Source organism: Epinephelus fuscoguttatus, linkage group LG14 (assembly GCF_011397635.1).
Source record: "Epinephelus fuscoguttatus linkage group LG14, E.fuscoguttatus.final_Chr_v1".
In the NCBI taxonomy this organism is placed as follows: Eukaryota; Metazoa; Chordata; class Actinopteri; order Perciformes; family Serranidae; genus Epinephelus; species Epinephelus fuscoguttatus.
The window spans coordinates 9,306,233-9,332,422 of NC_064765.1; the positions used below are offsets into that span (position 1 = coordinate 9,306,233).

At 40.7% G+C, this 26,190-nt stretch overlaps 2 protein-coding genes and 1 long non-coding RNA gene across 5 annotated transcripts in view; 1 reads left to right on the forward strand and 2 right to left on the reverse strand.

The window, feature by feature from the left end:
* The window catches only part of dcaf5 (ddb1 and cul4 associated factor 5), a 29,242-nt gene extending 20,571 nt beyond the window's left edge, over positions 1–8,671 (reverse strand). Inside the window, exons 1-4 of the mRNA XM_049595507.1 lie at positions 7,924–8,671; positions 5,018–5,161; positions 4,350–4,386; positions 4,094–4,233 (exon numbers count right to left, since the gene is read on the reverse strand). Coding sequence (XP_049451464.1) covers positions 4,094–4,233; positions 4,350–4,386; positions 5,018–5,161; positions 7,924–8,131 — 529 coding nt within the window. The 5' untranslated portion in view covers positions 8,132–8,671. The remainder of the gene's footprint in view (positions 1–4,093; positions 4,234–4,349; positions 4,387–5,017; positions 5,162–7,923) is intronic.
* LOC125900491 (uncharacterized) lies at positions 2,246–7,028 on the forward strand. Of its 2 annotated transcripts, XR_007450859.1 has the most exons (6): positions 2,246–2,737; positions 3,593–3,618; positions 3,712–3,759; positions 3,890–4,012; positions 4,913–5,284; positions 6,760–7,028. It is a non-coding gene; the product is annotated as an uncharacterized LOC125900491 (long non-coding RNA). The 2 variants fall into 2 exon arrangements; XR_007450858.1 differs by lacking the exon at positions 6,760–7,028 and having other exon boundaries at positions 4,913–5,489.
* Positions 8,672–13,320: 4,649 nt separating the features above from the next.
* pacs2 (phosphofurin acidic cluster sorting protein 2) overlaps positions 13,321–26,190 on the reverse strand; it is a 95,534-nt gene continuing 82,664 nt past the window's right edge. The window contains exons 12-25 of one of the 2 annotated variants that reach the window (XM_049595505.1): positions 25,990–26,114; positions 25,594–25,726; positions 24,998–25,102; positions 24,223–24,329; positions 23,910–24,064; positions 23,578–23,688; positions 23,072–23,180; positions 22,104–22,136; positions 17,501–17,543; positions 17,339–17,381; positions 16,064–16,199; positions 15,551–15,771; positions 15,199–15,312; positions 13,321–14,531 (exon numbers count right to left, since the gene is read on the reverse strand). In XM_049595505.1, coding sequence (XP_049451462.1) covers positions 14,413–14,531; positions 15,199–15,312; positions 15,551–15,771; positions 16,064–16,199; positions 17,339–17,381; positions 17,501–17,543; positions 22,104–22,136; positions 23,072–23,180; positions 23,578–23,688; positions 23,910–24,064; positions 24,223–24,329; positions 24,998–25,102; positions 25,594–25,726; positions 25,990–26,114 — 1,554 coding nt within the window. In that variant the 3' untranslated portion in view covers positions 13,321–14,412. The remainder of the gene's footprint in view (positions 14,532–15,198; positions 15,313–15,550; positions 15,772–16,063; positions 16,200–17,338; positions 17,382–17,500; positions 17,544–22,103; positions 22,137–23,071; positions 23,181–23,577; positions 23,689–23,909; positions 24,065–24,222; positions 24,330–24,997; positions 25,103–25,593; positions 25,727–25,989; positions 26,115–26,190) is intronic. The other variant, XM_049595506.1, reaches the window with a different exon arrangement.

A 26,190-nucleotide genomic window follows, 5' to 3' on the forward strand; every position in this document is an offset into this window, starting at 1 on the left:
GATTAATAACATTTGTGTGAACTCATGTGGCAGGTTTTTAGCAACATTAGGAGCTCTGACAATAACGGTTCACTCTGGTCTGGAGTGAAATATCTCAACATCTTGGCACAAAAACTTTTACTGACATCCATGGTGTCAAGTCAGTTTTTCCTACCGACTCTGGGGGTCCCCTGAGTTCTTATCTAGCACCACCACCATGTTCGCATCTGTTGTTTTGAGGGAAATATCTCGACAACTACCAAATGCACTGCCAAGGAATTTAATACAGACATTCATGAACCCCACAGGATGTACTGTATTTGTTAAATCACAAGTCTCCACCCCACCTGCATCAGACTGTCCCTCCTGACTACACCACTCCCCCCAGCATTATATAACTCCACCCTTCAGGCCTGTGACTCTCTTCTCCCTTCAAACCGTGCCAGGTTTGGACAGTTCTTAAGAAGAAAAAGAGTAACACCACAGTGGATGCATTAATGATGTGAGTTAAATCATAACCTAATTTACCAATATAATTATTATTATTGTTTAACACGATGCAGCGCAGTAACATTTTCTTTTAATACTCATTTTTATAGAAAAAAATAATCCGACAACCACCTTAAAAATGTTCACCCACCATGTCGACAATAAAGTGTTGAAACAGCTCCCTGGATCCTGTGTTTGAATGTGCAGCCCAACATCAGATGTTCTGTGAGCTAACATCAGCATAACTATTCAGTTTTTTCAGTATGGTTGGCGACCCCCCCACGACCTTTCATCTAGCGCCATCATCTTATGACAAAATGTGAGATTTCCATCAGCTGTGTTTTACTGTTAGTGCTTGTTTATGGTAGCATTTAGCTCAGAGCATCACTGAGCCTAAATACCACCTAGTTTTGTTTATACTTTCTTCCATAATAATGCCAAAAAATATGTTTTTTCGTGATGCAAAACAGATTTTTTTTCTATTCTAGAGACAATAAATTCATTCCTGTAAAAATAAAGCCTTAATTGATATTAGGGTGTCTTAAATCAATCTTTCAAAAGTCTTAAAAATACTCAAACATGGGAGTTAGGATTTTATGAATCTGTTTTTATATTGAAATGTAAAACCATAAAGCATTTATTGTTTAAAGGCCTTCAAAGAAAAGATTATAAATATTTATTTGGACCCAACAGTGTCCAGACCATCATTATAACTACGAGCGCCGCCGTGGCTCAGAGGTAGAGAGGGTCCTCCACTAATCTGAAGATCAGCACTTCCATCCCCAGCTCCTCCAGTCCGCATGTCTAAGTCTCCTTGATCAAGATACTGAACCCCAATTTGCTCCTGATGGCTGTTCCATCGGTGTGTGAGTGTGTTAAAAGCTGTGTAGCAGGTATGCTAGCCTCAGCCCCCAGTGCGTGAATGTGTGTATAAATGGCTTTAAAAAGCACTTTGAGTGGTTGGAAGACGAGAAAGTGCTGTACAAGTGCAGGTCCATTTACCAGATAAGCATTCTTGTACCTGATTATTTTTGCCTGGATGTGTGTGCACACTTGGTCCCTCTTCTGAACACGTGCTTTTTAAAAAACTATTTCACAAATCCCTGTCACGTTGATGTCGTTTCATTTTTTTCTTTAACTTTGGTTATTGAAAAACCGGTCTTAATTTTCACTCAGACTGATATTAAAACGTCTTATTGGCCTTAAGTTGTAGGAACCCTGGAAGTAATTTTTAATATTGGAAAAATTTCTACGTATATTTATCACAGTTTTATGTTTGATACGACCTAGTTATACTCCAGGAGAGGGCGATCAACTCACCAGTCAGTCCCAAATACTCACATCAATCACCAATTTAATCCGAACATTCCCCAGCCCAGGTGTATTTACTTATTTTAATGCATCACACTCATGGCTACAGAGGGATTAACACTCAAACACCAGCCCTTAGAAAGACAGCTCGACTAACAAAGGAGTGCAGAAACATCTGTGACTAACTGTCATCCTTTCAAACTGTGAGTGCCGAAACAGACGGACATAAAAAGCCTGCTGGCACACACAGAGTACTGATTACTGCTAAATGTATTATTAGGCCAACTTGGTCACAAGGAGGGCTTCAAAAATAGAAGGATGTGGACGTCATGCAAGATGATCCACTGCATTTTTAAAGTTATCAACAAGTCTCACTAAGTCCCATCTAGAGCCACTATACACCCTATTTTCAGTCCAGCAGAGTCCCTTAAATACACTGAGAGACCGACTGTGAGGGGCTTTTATATTACTGTTATATAGAGACAACATCAGAGTAGACACATGCTTTACAGACAAGCTGCGTTTGTGTATTTTTATTACCACTAAGACCACTGTAGGGGTTAATTTACACACTGACCCACAGTGGTTTTACCAGACTGAGCACCAGCTAACTTCTCATTTATCTTCCAGTGCAGGAGGATTTGAGAGGCTGAGGCCACACAATATTTGCTTTCTTCTACAACCACTTCTTAATCTATTTTAGGACTCGCACAACAGCAGTGTATATTTTCATCTTTAAAGGCCCTGAGTCACCAAGCCCACGGTCAGCCGTTAGTCAAAGTTCGCCCACTGGTGAGCATTTGCCGCCCTCGTCGGTGTGGTGTGTCCCGCACCGTTGCCCCTCGTTGGCAACCTGTTGGCTTTTTTTTGGCCGATTCAACATGCTGAATAGCACACAGCAGGAGAAACAGAAGTGACTCCCTCTTGGCTTGAGACCAAAACAAACCTGTTACATAAGGTGAGCCCAGTTTTCTTCAGCCATTGAGCTCTTTTGGCAGAAACATTTTGTGATGGTGTGTTGTTGTTCACTGTAAATATGCGCTGTTCTTTCAAGGTTGGATTGTGTTGTTAAAGTGCTAACAGGCTAACCAGCATAAAGATGGTCTTCTGTTTTCCCTTTTTGAGTGATGAATGCAGACTACCGCTGTCTGCTAGTACGTAGAGGTATCTCCTCCCATTTAAGCGCAGAACATACACGCTGGCTGACTGTCGGCAGTTTCAGTTTGGTGTTTCTGGGCTTTAAGGTTGACAGACTGGAGAGACTGATCGGTTCATTAGCCATAAAGTGGCAAGGTCTCCCCAGCAGGTGCATTACCAACATAAGGCTTATCAGAAAGGGCCCTCTAGAGCTCCTTGTGTCCAGTCTGGTAGAGGAGTACAAGCGCTCAAAGTAAGGTTGGAAACGACACTGATGGAAACCTGTGACCATGTGTAGCCCAAACAGCTCCGACACTCACTAATGGAAGGAAGCTGACCGCATCTGCAGCTACGCAACAGGCAAAGTCAGCCTAATTATAATGGTTATAATCAGTTATTTCTCTACGAGCTCTTTGTGACACCAACGAACATAAATACAAACACTTTAGAAGCATTAAAGTGCTGCTGCATGAACATATGTTAGTGACCAGGATTTGATTTCCCCACATATGTCCTGATGATGCAGGATGACAAACCCCAAAACTGTCCAATCAATGAGTTGCCTGTCGTCAGTAGACCTTCATGTTAACTGCTCTTGGTTTGTTTGCAAAGAGTCAGTGTGAACAGGAACCAGAACGAAAACTAAAATACAACAATGAATCATTTTTTCCCTCAGGTGCGACCAAATGAACCGAACTACAGGTGAGAAAGCACCCTTACTTTTCTATCTATACTTTTTCTTACTTTTCTGTCTATCTAATCTTAACCCACCATCTCCCACTCGGAAACCCCCAGACGACACCATCACTCCCACTCGCAGTCTCACCTATGTGCAACAACAAGGTATTGTACCATCTTGTCCTAAACTGAACTTCAGACCATAAGATATCATGTCGTAGGTGTCTGTGTGAGTTATCTGTTTTTTTATCTGTGTTTTTTGTCTTGGATTCTCATTTTTATTTGCATGTGGGAGACCTGAACCTAGGAAAGGTTCTTTGGACCTTGGGAAGGAACGTTGGAGAACCTGAGAACAAGAATTTCACAGCCAACGCCACTGTAATCGTTGTGCATGACAAATGAAGACTTGAAACACCAGGTATTGCTATATAAAATGATTATTATTATTATGACCAATGAGCTTTACAGGAACATACATTCCTCCTCCTCCTCCACTCACCTGCACTTGGCGGCTCGCGGGTGTCCCAGATAAGAACGCGCCCATCGTCGGACGAGCTGGCGAACACGTTGTCATTGACCGGGCTGACAGACAAACTGTACACGGCATCGATGTGCAGGAACACGTTCAGAGTTTCCCGTCTGTTGGGACAGCAATCACCCAAATGTTAATTGTTTTGTTTTGCGTAAATGCAAACTCAAGGGACAACAAAGATTTTTATGACTGCTTTAAGTATCTGAAGTGTAATTTAACCCACCTCTCCACATCGTGAAGAATCACTTGCTCATCATTTCCTGCAGAACGACAAACGGACAACGTGTGGATCACACAGTGAAGGAATGCAGGTGCACAGGATGAGTGCTCTGCTGTAATATTTAACCTCACTGTTCAGATGCAAAACCTGCTTTGCCTTCAGGGTTTTAACAGTGTGGTTAATTAATGATCTGTCATCTAAATTTTTACATACCATTATCAATATTCTTTCCTCTTGACTTAATTTGTATAGAGGTTTGAGAACAGTCAGTGAACAGAATTCACCACGTGAGTGAATGAATGACTTTATTTTGAGCAAAACATAAAATAAAAACTAAACAAATAAAGCATCAACAGACATGCTCAAAAAAGGAGCAGGAAGAATTGAAAACCATTAATGTAGATAAAAAAAAGTAACTACAATATTTCTGTGACCGATTAAATGCACATAAAAGTATCCATCAAATATTTTATCTAATAGAGTCTCTGCTCTCTGATGAAAACTAAAATTGTATCTCCGAGTGCATCAAAGCTTTCAGATTAATCAGATCTACCTTCCACCTACAGGCCCCCAAGGACAAGCTACACAAACACCTACACAGGTCAAAGGTCAAGGATAAGGAATGAGCCTTTGCTGTTGTGACAGAGCACAGATGTATTTCTCGCTCTTACCGCCAGAGAAGACCTTCTTGTTGGTGCTGTCAAAGGCCAGGCAGAAGATGTTGGACAGGTGCTCGCCCTTCAGCTTCACAGGCTTGGAGCGAGCGTGGATGGCTTGTTCCATGTGCCACAGCAGCACCCGGCGGTCGTCTCCTCCTGCAACACATGATTTATTAGATGGATTGACAAAACCAACACCACAGTGTTGTCTGGAGCAGTGGTTTCCAAACTTTTTGACTTACCTACAACCCCCTGTCAAAGGATGCATACGTCTAAGGTGTAAGCAGTTCAACTAAAGACCAATGTTTCATTAACAGATTGGTTAATTTCAATCAATTCTTAGAGAAGTGATTAGTTCAAATGTTCCAGTAATTCACAACAGAAGGGAAAGATTTAGAGCTATGATGGTCGTAATTTAGCAGCTATTTTGATCTATATAAAGTCCTTTTAAAATAAACTATAACCATTCTCTGGTTCCAGCTTCTGCAGTTTGCTGGTTGTCTTTATTTAATATCAGTATAAACCAGAGGTGTGGACACAAGTCACACAGCTTGGACTTGAATCAGACTCAGTTAACAAATTTAATGACTTTAGACATGATTTGACAACATCAAAAAATACTTGTAGCTTGACTTGGACTTTAATTTGGACTTGAGCCTTTTGACTCAGAATGCTTGACACCTTCCCAAAGCCCAAAGATTATAAAGTATGCCATTTAAAAAAAGCCACGAATCAATTCATTCACCTTTATTTTCTAAATCAACTTATATTGATGTTCTTCTTTTTATTTCATTTAGATATAAACAACAACAATATGCAAGATCACTTTAAAGGAAGAACACTCTTACAGAAAATGTCTCACAAATTTGGGAAGAAAACGCAATTTTTCCAACATTAAATATGATAAACACAACAAGCTAGGACATTTACCAGCTGCATGCTGTGAAAGTGAATGTCAGCACTACTTGTTTTTGGTGATTATGATCAGCTGCACTTCAACGAATAAGTGCAAATCTTAAAAAGCATTCATGAGTTTTTGTAAATTTAATATATTACTACTCTGTTGTTAAAATGGCATTACAGATGGTGAAGTGCACGTTATGACATGTTTAGGACTCAAAACTCAAAATTCAAGACTTGAGACTTGACTCAGGACTTGTATGTTAAAACTTGAGACTTAGATGTGGCTTGCAAATCAAAGACTTGGTCCCACCTCAGATATAAACCCCTGATGGGAAGTAATTAAGTTCATAAATTCAAGTAGTGGGCTTAAATACAATCTTGAGGTACTTGTACTTTACTGGAGTAATTCTATTTTAAAGCATCTACTCTACAACACTGTGGAAGCAAAGATTGTACTTTTTACACCACTACATTTATTTGATAAGTTTAGTTGCTAGGTGCAGATTTATATAAATGATACAAAATATAAACAACAAATAAATCATGTTATTTATTATTATAAGGAGAGATTTCCACAAGCAAGTCATTAAAATTAGTTCTACCTTCAACACTTTTATTTTTTGGTATTTGTTATTTTGATGCCTGTACTTTCACATTTTTGCTTAAGTAACATTTTGAATGCATGACTTTATTTTTTAAAGATTATTATTTATTTATTTAGTATAGATATTTTTATTTAGTATAGTATGTCATTCTATAGTATTGTTTTATAGTATGTTATTTGTATATTATTTTCATATATTATTTTACTTTTTTAAGATTATTCTTTTATGATTATTTTCTTATTTCAGCCTTTAATGACATGACAGTCAGAGGCGTGAGGGGAAAAAGAGAGAGAGGATGACATACAGCAAAGGGCAATGTGCTGGAATCAAACCCGCAGCTGCTGCAGACAGGACACTGCCTTTGTACATGGGGCACCTACCCTACCCACTGAGCTAGTGCACACCCTGAATGCATGAATTTAACTTGTAACAGAGTGTTTCTAAACTGGGATATTGCTGCTGTTATGTATGGAAAATCTTCTTCCACCAGTGAAATAAACAGGACATCTTTGTGTCTGGGACTATTGGTTAGAGGAAACAAGACATTTAAAGGCCTGTGATGGACATACTTTCATTGAATAGATAATAATAATGATATTACATTTACCTACTTTGCACTTCAAAGCAGAGGTTACAAAGACTATCACAAAACAATAAAAGCAGATAAGAGAATAATGTAACTTCAAACATAAAATACCAATGACAATAATTAATTATTTACCAATTATCCTTTAATCTACTATAATTAGTTGGAGCCCTGCACCACATAATCTGCAATTAAACTCTTTTGCAGATGACATTCAATACACAAAAGCAAAATTAAGCCACACACGTTTGAGGCATTTATTGCAACATCTAGATCAGGAGGTCATTATCATGTCTGCCATAGTTAATTATCATACTTAACTGTCCAGGAGGAGAATATATCTGTCAAAGTGTCAGAGCTAATGATGTGCATCTAAACAGTTTAACCTACCTGGTCAGGTGGAGTCATGCTAACATACTGAAAATGAAAAGTTAAGTGCAGCTCTATTGTGCAAAGTAAAATGGCAAGCCTCAGGTTGTTACACTAGGCCAGATGATGCTTTTTAATCCTCCATGGACATAAATAGCTGTGTGTTTCCAGGAGTTAGCCATGTTTAGACCCACCAGGGAGCCATAATGTGCACTTGAGCGGCCACATAGTGATGAAGTGACGGGCTGACATATGGGAACAGGTCCCGGGCTGCTGCCCTCTGAGCTGCTGCCTCTTTGCTTTTGACGTTAGCTAGCTAGCTAGCGAGAACGGCTAGGCTAGGTTAGCATCGGCTAGCCCAGAGGGGATTCAGCTGACTGCCTGGCTAGTTAGCGTTAGCATGCTAACACATTAAAACAGTCTGAGCCAGGGGGAGAGGGGATTTGTCAACTTACCAGACACGAGCCATTCCCCTCCGTTGTTGGAGAACTCAATGGCGTTGACACAGCCGAAGTGTCCGAGCATATCCTTCTTGTAGAGGCTGGTGCAGCCGGCCAGCCTGCGTCTCTGGAATTCCTCCTTCATGAGCGGCTGCCCAGTCAGCTCTCTGCGGGACAGAAAGCCCACTGAGGAGCGCATACCGCAGCCCTTCAGCTCCTTCATTGTCACCGTGCAAAAATACGGCTCCGCTTTTGTTTTCACCACCACTGCACCCTCGACATGCAGTCGTGTTGTTGGGTATGGCACACGGCTGTTGCTGCTCTGTTTGGTCTACATTATGGTGGAAACCCCGCTGATGTCGACGTTGTTTTGTACCTCCTCTGTCTTCTCGGCAGTCCCAGCAGCAGCTTCCTGCTCCGGTGGAGGATCTCTCTCTCCCCCTGTCTGCCACTCAGCATCACCAGCCAGCCAGCCAGGACTCCACTCTCTATATTAACACCGCTACACCATGTTTCACTGAACCCAGGCCATGGAGTTCCTAACACAGGTCTGAAGTGTAAAAATAACCTAAAGTCACCACCATTCACATCTGTAGGTTTCTGGTAGCCAACCTAAACATGTGGCTTAAAACTGGCAGTGGTGGAATGTAACTAAGTACATTTACTCAAGTATATAAGTAGGCTACAAAACTACAAAATACAAAAATTGAACCTCCTGAGACCCTCCGTACTCACATGTGGACATCACATTTTGGGTTTACTGGGCCTTACACTTCATTCTACTTAACTTAGACCTACTGTCCTCATCTGTGGACAGGTTTTTGTGCCATCTAGTGGCAGTAAGAGCACAATACACTATGTAACAACAAGATGGCAGCCATCTCTGCTAAGTCAGTCTGCAGCCGATCCCGACACAGAAGTGGACAGAACTTGGTCAGATTTAACAGTTGAAGCGTGTTTATTTATGATTAATAATGTTTGTAGTTTGATATGGAAACAAATTTAACCAATTTTAGCAACAGTAACAAGCTACCGTAATTAGTAAGTACTCGTTTGAGGACACTGGGACTTAATTATTGTTGACAGTAGCTAGGAGAAATAAAAAATGTCTACCAAACGAAGGTTAAGGTCTCAGGAGGTTAATACATAACCAACACCATGTTTCACTGAACCCAGGCCAAGCAGTTTCTAACACAGGTCTTAAGTGAAAAACGACCTAAATTCACCACAATTCACACCTTTAGGTTTCAGGTAGCCAACCTAAATGGTGTGGTTTGACCTCCTGAGACCTGAACTTTTGTTTGGTATGCATCCTTAATTCCTCCTAGCTATTTGGGATCAGTAGGACCCGATAAGTATAAGAAAACCAAACATTGTCAACGATAATTAAGTCCCAATGTCCTAATTAACAGCGTCTTAGCTTGTTACTGTTGCTAGAATTGGTCAAATTTATTGCCATATCAAACTACAAACATTATTTAACTTAAATAAACAACTTTCAACCCATAAAATATGATCAGGTTCTCCACTTTTGTGTTGGTCTCAGGAGGATGTAGGCAGTCCTGTAGAGAACTCAGCATGCTGAGATCTGATTCAAATCAAAGTAAAAGGTGTGACAACATACTGCGTTCTCCCCTACAAGTAGCCTACCTTGACCTTCTGTGACCCTGCATACTCATATGACCTTGACCTTATACTTCATTCTCCTTAACTTAGACCTGTTGTCCTCGTCCATGGACACTATTGTGTCATCTAGTGGCAGTAAGAGCACAATACATGGGAACAGTAGTGACAGTAACAAGCTAAGACAGTGTTAATTAAGAAGGACTCATTTGAGGACATTGGGACTTTATTTTTATCTGGTTTAGTTGTGTTTACTTTAGTTTTTGTACCTATCAGGTCCTACTGATCCCAAATAGCCATGAGAAATTAAAAATGCTTATCAAATACAAGTTCGGGGATCAGGATGATATGATATTAAAAACTAGATGTTGATAAATTTTCTTCAGCTCAGTTCTGATAAAACAGAAATCCTTGTCACTGGGTCACAACATATCACCAAAACAAATACTGCCATCTACTGGTTGGGGTGAATTAAGGGTGACTGGGACATAAGGTCAAATGGGACAGTGTAACTACACCTTATGAGTGAAGAAAAAAACTTTTTCTGAGCAATAGCTGTGAACCCATATGATCAAAATTGCATGCTGTCAATGGTGTGATGTCATGGAGGTGGGTGGGGCAGGAAGTTGACCTTACAATGCATAAGGTGAGTGGAGCTTATAGGACTTACAATCCCTCAGAGTAATCAGCACTTGCCTGGTGTCTCGTGTCTTGAGGGGAAGAGGGGTAATTACTCCATCAGGGTCACCAGGTAGGCACCTTCCTTCATTGGTGTTTCGCTGATAAGCCCACGACACCTCCAGAGGGCTCAATGGCGACACCTGGTGTGCCCCCCTCTGCTTTTACCCCTCATGTTGGACATCTTGCAGACCAGTTGGGGTCCTTCCTCTTCATCCAGAGCCAAATGATAGTGACTTGCCTCTGACAGAAGGGCGGTCCTTGAACCTCCATGCTCTTCAGAAGCCTGGTTGATGATGTGGCCACGAATCCTCTACGCCAGCGACGTAGTTCTGCCTCAGCTGCTAGATCTGTGTACTTGAGGCTTTTGCGTTCGTAAGCTTCCCCAACAGCAGCATAGAGAAGCCCCAGAGAAGGCGTAGCATGGCACAGCATGTCTTAACAGATAATGGAAACTCAAATCGGCGTGGCATGGCTTGACTTGATGCAGCCAAAAATGACAGTTGAAAAGGCCCACAAGAAACACCAATGCTGTTGTTAAAGATCATGAAATATGATCGACAGCTAATGACCTTGTGGTAAGATTGTTTTCTCTTTAAACCTCGAGGAAAATTGTTTCTCTGACATCACTTATTCATTGGTTATGTTGCCTTCACTGACTGGAGTTAATACGGGCTGGCTGATTTACCTTTATATTCACATGTAGGAAACAGATCAATAAATGACACATGGAAAGAAAAGTACATTTTAGTGTGTATAGTAGTTTTATTACTCCAAGTTTTGGGATTACAGTGGTAGTCTTTAGGGAACTTTCAGTTTCAACAAGCCTTTCTCTGAGACAACATGGAAAAACCAAAACATCTAAAACATTTTCTGCACAGAGAAACAAATGTCTGCTCAACATGAATGGGGCGCAGTGTTCTTCTAATTGATTCAAACCCATGTCGAGAGCCAACTGTGATTTCCCCTCCCTCCAGTGAACATTATACTGCAAAATCAATGCACCATATCGAGATATTTTGTTGTTGTCCGACCTGAATCAGCACCATGTTAGCGAGGGACAAATTATCTATGTTGATTTGTCAAAATTAAGCAATTTAGGCACTTATCAAGAAATTGGCAAAGGTTATGATGAAACTGCTACTGCTAAGCAAAATACTTTAACAGTCAACAAAAGATTGAGCAAAATCTACTGACAGAACATTTTTTTTTAAATGTTAACATCACATACACATCGTAAGCTAACTTTACAGAATATCAAACTAAAATCTAAAGAGTCCAAGGAGGCCTCACACTGAGCATAAAGTGATATCACACACAGCAGCACTGAGAAGACACAGATGCTTGGTTTGCTTTGCATATAAACTATGCCACGTCCCCACCGCTGCTTGTGCTGTTGTTCTGCTCAGATTATAACGGCAGACACAGAGTCTGTCTATGTGCATCTGTGAACCACGGTCGGTCGTACCTGCAGGTTCCCGGGTAGGTTTCAACACACTAATCTATAATGGACAAACATTTAAAAGTGCTTTACATTAAGGTACCTTCAATACATTCACCTCTACGTTATGAAGTCTTCTATAATACCACACAGGTAATGAGTGAGCTGCAGTTGATGAGTATTCCTTTGGCAAAAGTAACATTTGCTTTCAGCAAAATACGTGGAGTGTGTCAGAGGAGTGTGGGGCTTGAGGACGAAGAGTTCTTTTGAAATAAACACTGTAGAGGGAAAAATTAATTGCTTAATACAGAGGAACCACTCTGTAAAATGTCTTTCACTTTATAAAACAAGCTTAAAGGAATACGGTGACATTTTGGGAGATAAACATAGCCTGTTTGCTTTCCTGCCAAGAGTTACAGTGCGTTCCTTTTATTGTGAACATCAGAGGTCGGAGCTGGGAGTGCAACAAGTCATAAAACCAAGATGTTGTTAGCCATGTTAGCCATTGTTAGCAGTTGATAACAACACATTACACTGTATTTAGCGCCTACAAACACCATAGCAGCATGTCATAGCACACATAGAGGTTGGACAGGACTGTGTGTATGACTCTTTTAATTAGACACAAACAACAAAGAAGTGCTAATAAAAAGTATATTGCTACAGCTCTCACTACTGTTGATGTGCAGAGCAGCCATGTTGGATTTTGAGCTTCGGGGTTGGTGACTTTCCGAGTTCAAAATCCAACTTCAGCCAGCTTTCCAGATGAAATTTTTCCGCTGGGAACTCTTAAATTCCAGCTTACCAGTTCAAATGCAATGCACCAAAAGATCTGAACATCATTCATAGCTCTGATCTGAGGCTACAGCTAGCAGCTGATTAGCGTAGCTTAGCACAAAGACTGGAAACATGGGCGTAAACAGCTAGCCTGGGTCAGTTTTTTGTACAAATTAAACAAAAGAGATATAATGTGTTAGTTAGTGATGCTGGTAGGTGGATTTTGTTACTTTTGATCAGAGCCAGGCTAGCTGTTTGCAGTTAGCTTAGGTTAGTACCAAGACTGGAAATGGGGAAACAGCTAGCATAGCTCTGTCCAAAGAGAAAAAAAAATAAACATTTTATTTCTATTTTCTGAAATCTTTACAAAAACTAGACGATATATAATGACATGTTGTGGATTTTCAGGGAGGAATGTGTCCAACTATTTCCTCTAATTCCCCCGTTGTTTTTACACGCTGGTTTTTGTACTTATTTAACAAACCAGATAGCCTAATGCGTGTTAGTAAATGAGCTTTACAGATGCTGGTAAGTGGATTTTCGTGCCTTTGGACTGAGCCAGGCTAGCTGTTTCCCCCTTATTCCAGTCTTTATGCTAAGCTATGCAAATCAGCTGCTAGCTCTAGCCACATATTGCTGCAGGAATGAGTCCTAAAATGAAGAAATTAGTTAGCATTTTTGCACTTCTGGTTCCCTTGTCTCAAAGTCAATGGATGTTTTGGTTAGATTTGGTTAGATCGTACCGGAACTGTTTTACAGCCTCGTTGTGGTGGTGTTGTTGAAGTCATGCAATCGTGGTGTAGCTCGTTTGTAGCCTAATGTTAGCTTTTTAATTCTTGCAAATAAATAAAAAATCATAAAAGTGGTGTTCGTTTGTGAAGATTATCTTGCTGAACAAAACATGTACAAATCATAAACTTTTGTTTGCAACAGGGCTTATTTCCTGGATTGGAAAAATCCCATTGGCATTTTGTCACATGAACCAGGGCGAAGCTAACTTCGGTGTAGGCCTGCAAATAAACACCATCCCTGCAGAACTCTATTTACTTTGCAGACATTAGGCTATCCATCGTCTCAAAAAGAAAGCAAATTTCCCAAAATGTCATCCTATTCCTTTCAGTCTGTTCTACCATCTACAAAGTGGTTCATTTTGTGCTATTCATAATTTTCTCATACGTCTCACTTCAGAGCAAAACTCTTCAAACCTGAAGCCAATTTACCAGAAGGAGAAAGTAAGTTTAAGGAAGGTTACATAGAGTGAAAACCACGACAAAGAGCAGTGTGTAATCGTCTGTCAGTGCCAGGTTATTATTCAGAATCCATCCACACAGTATTCAGTCTATTGCACGTGAGACTTCTTCATTGAGTGCAGAGAGCCGAAGCTCCGGGGCCGTTTACTTCTTCCTCTTCAGGGTTACGACAATGAATCGACAACAGTCTCTGAAGCTGAGAATTCCAAATTTCTTTGTCACGGTTAGAAAATAAGATGAACTTCTTCCACTTTATTACAAGGCAGCTGCTCTTGTTTTGTTTTTTATATATTCTTGATTAAATGTGCAGGCCAAGTGATTCAAACTGGCGTCACCAAATTTAAAAAAAAAAAAAAAAAAAGATGGCAGAGGGTGAAACCTGGGCACTGGTACAGTATGTTAAAGATTAGAATTAATGTCTAATTATTATTTAATTTGTTTTTTTTCTCAAAAGTCTATAAAACATCAGCAGGATTCTTCTCTTTTAAAAAGCCGAGTAAAGAAATATTCCGTCGGCAGCTTTGCCTCGAGACATTTTCACATAAATAGAAAATTAAAAAAGAACACGCAAAAGATTAAATAACGAGACAAATGCAACAGGAGCTTAAATTAAGACAGCAGAATAGAAGAAGTGTGCAGAGGGGAAAGTGGGGAGGAGGGGGTTAAAAGCTGTTGGCACAGGGGAAAGGGACAATGGGGGGAGCTGTCCTCAGTGTTTCAGTCTCTTAGGTGCTGCTAGTAAGGGCCTTTTGTGTGTCCAAAGATCCCGATGGGGAAGTGTTTGACGTGTGAAGACCACTGTGCCGCCAGCTGGAAAAACTTGACGTCGTTCCACTCAACGCCATCGATCAGTACTGCAGAGGAGGCAAAACACACGTTATTATACTGTATACTTACACTTTTATTGGAGTTAATGTTGAATAAACCTGTGTCCCACCTGCATATTATATACAACCGCTGAATGTATTTTCATTACGGTGGCATGATTAATATGTTAATTGTTTTTTTAATTAAGGATTAGTCTCTTAAATGTCAGAAAGTGGTTAAAAAAGCAACAAGAAGTGACAATCACAAAACCCAAAGATACTTATTATATAAAACAAAGTAAACCTCAAATGAAAGAAGGTGAAACCAGAGAATGCGCCCTGTGACAGTGGAATGCAAAACTTTGGGCACCCCTGGTCAAAATGTCTTTTCCTTTGAATAGTTAAGTAAGTAGACGCATGAAGTTAAAATTTCAACATTCCTTAAACATTTTAACCAAGATTAGTGTATAACTTTTGTTTGGGGCTGGGCTGATTAGCAGCATCAAAACATGTCATCATTTTTCCATTTGTCAAAGTCTGACCAGGTGAGGGGGATTATTTTTAGAAGTATTTTTACTGTGTCTCTGACAAACGATGAGGTAAGCTGCAGACCAAGCTGAAGAGAAAAACATGTGAGATCCCTCTGAGGATGTCTGTGCTGCAGAAGGGAGGAGGACATGTCAGAGCAGGGCGGGAGGTCTGTGTAGAGACGTACCTCTCAGCATGGTCTGCTGGTGCTTGGCAGTGCAGATGAGCCGGCTGATGCCCTCGATCACTTGACTCTTCGGCTCCACCTCCTTGTCTTTGCTCTTTTTTGGCAGGAACATGACTGGCAGAAGGGAACAACAGAGACGCACGCTGCGAGTAAATGAGGGATTCAGAATCTCTGTGGCCTCTGAGGATTAAAGTCGGATGGCATTTGGCCTTTTGGTGCAACGTTTGACATCAGATTGTCACAGATCAGTCCTGTGGATATCCTACTATATGATTCTTCTACAGATTTCTCTCTGAACATTATTGTGACTTGGTGACTATGTCCCGTTTATGGAGACTGAAGCTTATCTTACCCTTCTTATTCTTCTCCTTGGTCACCACAGTCATGGACATGGTGGGCTGGGGGCTCAGCTCTGCGCCCCCCAGTGGCAGCCGGCTGACCTGCAGCGAGCGGAAATTGCACTTCAGAGTGTTTTTGGAGGAGGAGTCCCGCTTCTCCACATCTTTCTTCCTTTCTGTCGGAGCCACCCAGTAGTCCACCTGAAGCCCCATCAGCTCCGCCTGCCCTACAGAACTACAGACAACAGGTGGATGTCAGGGGAGTGCCTTTACAGAACAAAAAACTCACACGGACGAATTCAAAATGCTGAAAATATGAGAAGTAAATATTTTCACATCAGACATGTGGACTTTAAACTCAGAAAAGTTTTGACAGACAGAAATTAAAAGACAGATAAATGAAATTAGACAAAATGTTTGAGACAATAAGGACATCAAAAATGAATGACTCTGAGGCCTGCTACTTTTTAAGTATCTGCAAACATCCTGAAGTCACATCGTTTTGCTCCATTTGCACTGCATCGTACCTGTAAGCACAGAAGCTGGCGGTTACAGACGGAGAGGACGGTGGGGTGGGCGACGCCTCTTTGAGTGCAGGTGATACTTGTGGAGGAGTGGAGGAGAGCAGCGAGGAGCTCAGAGGCGCTGCGTCATCAGAGTCTCCTGAGGAAGGAAACAATCATTAATCAATTGTTAATACATTTTCATTAGGAAGACTGAAAGGTATGTTAGCAAAGGCTATTTCACTTTCTTTGTGAAATCGTTTTTGTACAGTAATGGAGAGTTTATGATAAGGATGGCTCATCCAGACATTATTTCAGGCCCGCCCAAAAAATTCTGGACACAGTGATGGTGAAAAACAGTTCAGTCTAATTCCACAATTCAGTACTACACAGTTCCCAGTCAGGCATGGAAGCTATGTCTCCGGGATGGTCAGGAGCACCACTGGTGCTCCACAGGGAACTGTTTTAGCACCTTTCCTGTTTACACTCTACACAGTAGACTTTAAGTACAACTCAGAGTCCTGCCACATAGAAAAATACTCTGATGATACAGCTATTGTGGCTTGTATCAGGAGCGTTTAGGAACGGGAGTACAGGGACCTTGTGGATGCCTTCAGGGGCTCGTGCAGTGAGTGCTGTCTCCACCTGAACACAGCCAAAACCACAGAGATTGTAGTGGATTTCAGAAGCAAGAGGTCACCCCATCCACCAGTGTCCATACAGGGGGAGGACATTGAGGTGGTGCACTCCTCCTGGATGATAAACTGGACTGGTCTTCTAACACTGACACCCTCTACAGGAAGGGGCAGAGCCGCCTGTTCTTCCTGCGGACGCTGAGGTCCTTTCATGTGTGTGTGTGTGTGGAGATGTTGACCATGTTCTATCACACAGTGGTGGCCAGTGCACTCTTCTGTGCTGCAGTGTGCAGCTTGACGGACAAAGACATCAAGCGTTTGGACAAGCTGGTTCAAAAAGCTGGCTCAGTGCTCGGCAGGAGACTGGACCCAATAAGAACTGTGGTGGAGAGATGCACATTGAACAAACTGACAGACACTGTCTCCACAGCCTCCTGGGGCGACAGAGGAGCAGCTGCAGCGGTCGGCTCATCTCACTGTGTTGAGAACAGAGCGTTTGAAGAGATCCTTCGTCCCCAAGTTCTTTCTGTCTGTCTATCCATCCATCTTCATATGTTTTCAACAAGTATTTTATAACATGTAAAATGTGTTTAGAAGGAATTCACTGATTTAGCTTCACTCGGACTTTAAATCTAAAACAGCCTTCTACAAACTTATTCCTTGCCTGACGCGGCAGATGTTTGCTCCACGAGGCCAACTTTCACCATCTGCAGAATTCAAAACAAAGGGGAGAGGATTATTATCTATCTCAGTGTCACACATGAGCTAAAACATCAGCACACGGTAAATGCTTATGGCAAATCAGGGAAACATAGAGGTCACTTACCCCGATGAAAGGGATGAATTTCTGACATGAGTCCTCATCAGGGCTGTGGAGAGGCAACAGAGGCCGAGAGAGAGTTCAGGTGAAAAGGAGGCAAGAAAATAATCAACAGAAGAAGAAATTATGCACAGATGAATAATCAAATTGAATCAAAAGGGACTGACTCCTACAAGCATTTCAAATGCTTGGCTACCATCATACAAAATATTCAACTACAGTTAGTGACACTGAGATCTAGTAATTAGTAACTTTTATTTTTCAATGATTTCCAATGTGTCACATCTGGAAATACTGTCATCAGAACCCAAACAGAATGGACAGAGCATGCTGCTGCTGGGCTTTAAACCTCCCCCAACACAGATTCACCTCCCGGCTGCAGGCCCCTTATTGTAGCTGGAGAAGCAGCGGGTGAAACATGCAAGCTATTCGAGGCTTCCAACAGAGAAAGCCATCCAGTTATTGCAGACACAGACTGAATCTACCAAACCAAAGTCAGAAGGGCATTCAGGGGGAAAGCAAGTCCATTGGGGGAACAACTAAACTACTGAGTCATTAAGAAGTGGATGAGAAGGAAGAGCACCAACCTAAATCCACAACTTCTCCGGTTCCATGCACTACCTGTCAGCGGTAGTGCATAACTACACTTACAAGCCTCCCACGAACTATTTTCCTGGCGACGACCAGAAAAATAGCCTGAATGGTTCTACTTCTATTTTTTTTTTTTTTTTCTAAATGCAAAGACGTTTGATGATGTGAAAGGTTGTTGCTCTTGCCTTGAAGAAACCTGCCATCGCCCCCCCAGGGAAGAAACAGAGAGACTACAGAGGAGGGGAGAGAGAGAGAAGACAGTCTACAGTAGGTCACAGTTTGCACATCAAGGCCACGATTTGTTTTTGTTCCCAACACAACACATCTCTGCTGTAATCAGTCTCAGAGCAGCCAGAGAGGGAGAGCCAGATGTCTGCCTGGTATGTGAGTGATTAATGTTCATCTGGCATCTTGCAGCGATGGATTATGACAGAACACATGACCTCTGTCTGATCCATTTATTAGGTTAAATGTGTGATGTCATCAGTATAGAGATGCACATGCACGTCGATCCATGTAGATGGACGTAAAACTGTGGACATAACACATGCACTTTACAAATACAGGTCAAATACAGTTCTGCACCTCAGTCAAAACTAGTTTCTAGTTGGGAGTAAGTGGTATTAGTATCTTGTTAATGTTTGTGCTGTTGCATATTACAGAATATAAGATGATGTTAACACTATCTCATGCATATATGTATAATATGAGGGGCCTTGTTTTAAGGGTCATTGGACACCACAGCTGTGAAAAGTCAGTATCTTCTTTAAATCTCTTCTTAGAACAGATTTTTATTTGTTGTTGTTCTTTTTAAAGGAACACTCTGTAAGATTTAGGGGGATTTAGTGTCATCTATGAGACCTCCTGTCTGTTTCTGTAAGCTGAAACCATTTACCTCAGTGGAAACAAAGCTTTTATTTACTTTGATTTCACAGATAAGAAACAATAAATTGTGAAGACAATAAAGCCTCCACAAAAATAGCATTTTAAGTCTTGTGTGTGATTTATCCTGGCTTCATGAGCAGAGGAAATCTCCACTCATTGCTACACTAATTTATACAATGTAAAATCCGACATCCTGTTATTCCGATATGTGATTGCCACTTTCTTTTTCATTTTAACCCACACCATGATCTTTTCCCGACCCTAACCAAGTGGTTTTTGTGCCTAAACCTAACCAGACCTTAACCACAGGGCATCATGATGATTTCGGAACAGCGGGACTTTGGAACAATGAGTTTAATATGGTCAGAACAATGGGATGTCGTCAGACCATTGGGTTGTCGGAATAATGGGCTGTTCCCAAATGCTGCTGTTGTCCTAGGCTTCATATGAGAAGAGGAAAAGTCCGCTAGCTGCTAGGTAGGGCTGCAACTAACGATTATTTTCATTGTCGACTAATCTGCCGATTATTTCTTTGATTAGTCGACTAATCATTTCATTGAAAAATGTGTTAAAATGTTGAAAAATGTCGGTCTGTCTCGCCCAAACCCCAAAATTACGTCATCTAATGTCTTGTTTCGTACTCACGCCGAAGGGTTTTAGTTCACTGTCACGGGAGAGTGTGTTAAGCTGCCAATATCTGAACTTAAGAAGCTGCAGTAAGAGTATTTTGGGATACTTTCATAGTACTTTAATAGTTTTAATATTTTAATAGTCGATTAGTCGTCGATTAGTCGACTGATCGTGGCAGCTCTACTGCTAGGCTAATTTATACAATATAAAATGCCATAGGCTTGTGCTAATATGCACTGTCGCTCTTCACAGACGAAGTTCCTAACAGAAAAATAAAGTGCTTTGAATTGAATTGCATTGAATTGAATAATAACGTTAGCAAGTTGTATTTGTTTGGAAAATGTGTTTAGTATAGGACAGTTGTTTTGTCAGTGAGCCTCGTGAGTTGTAATGGAGCTGAATTTTGTAACGTTACCGTTGGTAAATGTTGCTGTTGTCCCTGGCTTCATATGAGTAGAGGAAAAGATCGCTAGACGCTAGGCTAGTTTATACAATGTAAAATGCCATAGGCTCGTGCTAAAAACGTTAGCATATTGTATTTGTGGGGAAAATGTGTCCAGATAAAAACAAGTGTTTGTCTGCGAGTTATAGTGAAGCTGATTTGTGTACTTGTGTTTGAAACTGTCTCTATTAAGCCATGTTTAATGTGTGTTTAATGTGTGTTTTGAATCAACTAAACTTTACAGCACTTCACAGAAACCTCTGCCACCTACTAGTGTTTTGGAGGTGTAACTGCAGAGTGACGCAAACACACCACCACACAGGTATAAATGCTCACTACAGTGTAGGTCATAGAGCTGACGCACAAGTATAAATCTGCCTTAAGAGAGCTTGCAGATTGCAACCAGCTGAAACTTCTCCTGGTTAAGATTCCTTTAGTGTTCACTATTCGGGAGGTTTCTACTGGGAGCCAAGTAATCTACAGATGTCTGTTTCTTTCCAAAACAAATGGACCAGGGGTCTCATTTATAAACATTGTGTATGCACAAAATGAGGCCTGAAAGAGGCATAAAAACAGCTATAACACAGACATGACGAGAGAAACTTTGACCCACGCTTATGAACATTTTGGAGACGGGAAATTGTCGACGCAGATGGTGAGTTGGAAGCCTGATTGTATTGAGTTTTGTTATAATGCAGTTCATTATGCAAGGTTTGGAAGCCTATTGGCTATATTAACTGGCACTAATTATTAACTGGATCGTTTTAACTACAGTATGCACTGATTCAATTGATTTATCTTAATGTGAAACACCCATAAGGTTACTCTGTTGCTTCACATTGCCTCTGGTACAATGAGCTATTTATTTTATTTATTTTAATCATTTTGTGAACAAAGTTTTTGTAGTTTTTACTTGTTGGAGGGTCCCTGACCTGCACATAACAAAAAAGGACCTGCACCTACTGATAATAAGCTTGAGCCATGTCAAACGAAAACTTTCACAGGTCCATAATTTTCTTTACTAATAACAATTTCCTTCAAAGAACTACAGTATAGACTTTGGGAGTATTTACAGGGGGAAATTCAGCTCAGTTCAAACACAGGAAATTTTAAGTGTCTCTTCCTCAGTGACAAAATGCTTTTTTTAACTTAATATTTCATGTGAAAAACAAATGTTAGTTCCACCTGCCAAAAAACAGACCATAAAATAAACGTAGATATTTTAGTTTTAAGACTCCAGCATCGAAACATAAAATTTGAATTATCATTAGAGGTATTAATATAACTTTACAACAGTCCCTAAGAACACCACAGTTGAAAAAAGTGTTAATCCCACATCAACGTGGTCATTTTACTTGTTCCTACTTCTACGTGGACAAATAACAGACAGACATGGATGGCCAAAAGCACGAGGAGATGATGGAGAGGAAACAGCAGGGAGGGAGAAACAAGAGAGAAAGCTCCAGAGGAGGGAACACAGAGCTGGTTTTATTTGGTCTCTTGCCACTTTATCAGCACATTTCACTGTTCAGTCAGTCCTCTGATGTCACATCTGTGAGAAACTGAGACGTCTGACTTATCTTTCTTTGCTGCGGGAATTCTCTGATTAATGCCAGGAATAATAATCTTCACACCAAAATCACAAACTCTTTGGGAAATCTGCTTATTTGCTTTCGTCCTGAGAGTTAAATGAGAAGATCCATATCCTATAACCTTGGAGAGAAAGGACAAAGCTGCTGTCTTGGTAGAAAACACTCGTCTTTATTGCATCTCTCATGTCTTGGCTGATAAAAAGTTTACTGCCAAATAAAAACTTGACCCAGAGCAGCTTTAATTAGCTCAAGAATTCTCCCACTGTGTCTGTGTCTGTGGCCTGGATAACACATCTTATCTGAAGTTTATGGCTGAAGCTGTTAATAGAAAGACATAACATTTTCGGCAGCTGTTAAAGTGGCAAGCTCCAGCAGAGGCTGAGAGGGTTCATGGGGAAATGGCTCCAAGACACAGAAAGCGCATGAATCACCAGGCTACGTGAGAAACAAACTCAATCGACCACAATACCTTACTGCAAAATCAAAATGAAAGCTCTTTTTCCTTCAAAGAAAGAAAAGAAAAAATACAACAAAAAGATAAAAGAAACATGTTATTTACACACACAGTGATGGAAGGACAGTGATGTTTAGAAGACAGACACCACCACTCCCACACAAACACACAAACTCCACAACATTAGTGACACATTTGCCTCCATTTTGTTTTTCAGAAGGGGGTTGAAAACATTTGAACTGGAAACAAAACCACAATTGTCATGTATGTACATTTTATTTCACATATTAATCCAGATTATATGAGCTGTCAGCAGCTGGTTTAAGATGAATATTCCACTCCTGGCACAGTAGAGTGTCCCAGAGATGACGTTGTTCTGTAGGCTGATGCAAAAGTTCTCACTAGATTTTCGCTGTCCACTTTTGTAAGACATCAGAGCAAGTCGAGATGAAGTTGGACACAAAACTTAACCAGCATGCATTGTGCGGTGATTGCTGGTGATCGAATCTGCGCAGGCCTGGCTCATCTTGAACGAGCCTAATGTGTGGCTAGCCAGCAGCTGATTAGCGTAGCTTAGCATAAAGACTGGAAATGGGGTAACAGCCTGGCTCAGGCCAAAGGCATTAAAATCTGCTTACCAGCACCTGTACAGCTCATTTACTAACATACACTAGGCTATCCAGTTTGTTTAACAACTATAAAAACGAGCGTGTAAAACATCAGGGGCAATTAGTCCAGTTTTTGTACAGATTACAGCCAGCTCATGTATCATGTGGATTGTTCATAGAGTTTTACAGATTAATTCAACCCCCTTTTGAAAAACAGCTGAAAGCTTTGCATTAGCAGCATTTGTTAGAAGAAACCCCAAACTTAAATAAATTCAAACTTTTTCAGAGTAGCTCACAAAAACATTTAAAGTCTCACTTCTGCACATCTCAGTGTGAAATGTTCTCAGGTCTGTGAAACCAGGGATGGAAACCTACCTCTTCTGTTTGTAGGTGAGCATGGCCTCTGCGATGGGAAGCTGGTGAGCTCCGTTAGCTCCCACCATGTACTGAGTCACCCTCGACACCACGTCTGGGCTCTCCTGGGCTGCAGGACACAGTCATTCATTAACTCATTTCCAAACAACTGTATACCTGAATGCAAAGTCAGAAACACTAACATGGATGCTCATGTTCATTTTTTAAATTTCAAATCTAAATTCTGTGAGTTAGAAGCCAAAATGACAAGTCTTTCTGAATGTAGATGTTCTCTAGAAACTTCTGTAAACTATAAAATAAGTGTCAGTAAACATACTCAACAATCTTATTTTTAGTTCCCAAAACTAACAGAGAAATTGGCATTGATGTGACAGAGGGTCAGTAAATGAGAGCCATGTATGTCTGCTGTATGTATGTTTTGTGTTGGACCCCCTCCACAACGAGATGGTTCATCTCAAGGGGCAATCTGCTGATAGACTTTGACACAGTAAGACACAAGAGCCCACCAACAACAGGAGCCTCTGGTTTGTGAAACAGGTCCCTCCAGGCAGCGTCTTGGAACAAGCTGTTGTAACGATAGTCGATAGTGCCGAGATATTTGGAGACAGGATGTGCACCTGAACAGATCAAAGACAAACTTAAGACAACAAAAAGCCTTAAAGGTGTTAAAGGGGACCTAATATGCTTTTCCATAGTCCTCTTTAAATCATTAAACTTATATCATTTTAATTCTGCAAGATTTTAATCTGACAATATCCATGTTTGAACAATAGCATCTTTAAATAGTCTAAATAAAAACAAAAAACATGATTAACATGAAGGTCAGGCTGTCACTGACCTAGTGGGATGATGAGGAACCTCATGTAGCCGAGCCAGTCAGGGGTTTTATGGGAGAGGTGGTCCACAAAGAGCCTCAGAACAGCACTGAGGTAGTGCTGCGCTCCGGCCACGGCGATCTTTATGGGAATGGGCGTCTGGGAGTTACAGTTGCAACTAGGAAAGAAAACAAATAGATGGCTTAAAGTTTCCACGATCAATACCATCTCTCAAACTCTTTATATTAATCACCATTGACTCAAACGTTCTGTAGCTATGTGCTCTGAAGTGAATATGAGATGGCACCAGAGTGAGTGAGTGAGAGGCCGACTTACAATCTCTGTATGCGGGAGACGATGGTGTTGAATGCAGCCTGGATGTCGGCTGTGGTGCAGGTGCAGACCACTGGGAGGTGGTGGTTTTGCAGCATATCTGAAAGATACTGAGAGCAGAGGAGAAGAAGAAACAGATGAGTGACGGAAACTAAAACTGAAAAGTGTGCATCTCACTGTCGCAAGTCTAATTGTTGAATTATTAACCCTTAAAAACCTGAGCAAACTGGCTTGACCTAAAAAATACCAAGAAATTAGTAAAAGGAGAAAATTAGTGAAAAATTAAATTAAATAAAATGAAATAAATAAAATAAACAAAATAAGATAAAAAAAAATCGAAATAAATTAATAAAATAAATTAAATTAAATTAAAAAATAAAGACATTTAACAAAAAAGTGACCTGGAAAGAGTGCTTAAAAATCATAATAATTCTGTAACATAATTCTAAAATGGAATAACAGTAATCATTATTATACATATAGTTGTTGTTTTTTTTTTACTTTGCTTTTTGTTTTTTCCTTTGTTTTTTAAACTAACTTTCTAATCTATTTTTTTTTCCAATTTGTGGGACATTTCTTACCAAGTTGCTCACTGCCTTTTTTCTCATGTTTCTGAAAGAAATCGCACCAATTTGCCCAAGGCTTAAAGGTTTAAAGCACAAGAAACGTGTTTGTGTAACTCTTTAGAAATGGTGAATAACATATGTCATTCTATCTACAGCTCTACCAAAACATTTTGAAATTCAAGAATTAAATCAAATGAATGTAGTTTGCTCACCTGGCCCTGCCAGTCTGACGTGTTGATGAGGATGATGCTGTCAGGGAGCTGGTTATCAGACACCAGGATGTGGTTTAGTTGGTCATAAACTGTCTTTCTTGGGATCTGTGCAGGTAAAATAAGAAACCATTGGGTTAAAATTGGGACCCATGTCTTTGATTAAGAGACCAGAAAATATGTTTAATAAAATCCTCCTCCAGTGAATCTTCCAGAATAAAAACTTTAAAGTGACTGAGTTGCAGCAGTGGAAGAACTTAGATCTTTTATTTGAGTAAAAGTAGCAATATAACAGTATGAAAATCTATTACAAGTTAATAGCTACAGTTGGTAACTTTTGTGAAAATAACTTTTTGTTATATATTTGCTGAAACTGTCACTACATCCACACATTAGTACATAAGACAGAGTCAGAGGTTTCTCCTTCTCCTCCTCACAGTGCTTTAAGATGAATCTTCAAGACATTGTGGTTTGTAAAGAGTCTACAAATGTGCTATTTAATGTTGATAGTATCAACTCCACAGCTGTGGTAAGATCTGTCAAGTATTAACAAAAGTATACAATAGCTTCTGAGCAGGTCTGCAGTGCTCTCCTCCTACCTGTAGGTGGCAGCGTGTGTCCAGGGACCGCTCGTTGTCCAGGCTGTTGGCCCTCTCATTTTGTGGCCTGCTGGGCTGCCGCTCCTTCAGTGACGTGCTCCTGCCTCGCCTCCCTGCCAACTTCGGTTCCTGCCTGAAAAACAGCAGAAGAAGAAGCTGGAGGACTGAAGCGTCACAGGCAGACACAGTGATGTAATGGTCAACAACAGGAAGTGTAAACCCTGGTCTGTGGGTGATGATTACAGAAAGACACACACACACCAGTATGAATAATAAGACTGAATCATATTTTTTCCCCTTTAAAAAGACACAATTGATCAGTCATGATGTTTTCTGCAGGTGTCGACCTTAAACAACCCTCCTGCAGACACATATTGATTATTCCTATTTGTCTACCTGTTGGATGAAATGATTAGGGACTCAGTCTTGGTCATTTTGCCACTCGGTGGCAGTCGCTCTAAAAATGTGTCCATGTTGTCCATCTCCAGCTCCGTGGTCGGAGTCACCGCCTCCGGCTGCTCCTGAGGGAAACACACAGAGAGGAAAACAGCAGCAGGGTTTAAGAGCTGACAGCTGACAGCTGACAGACGTGTTTTT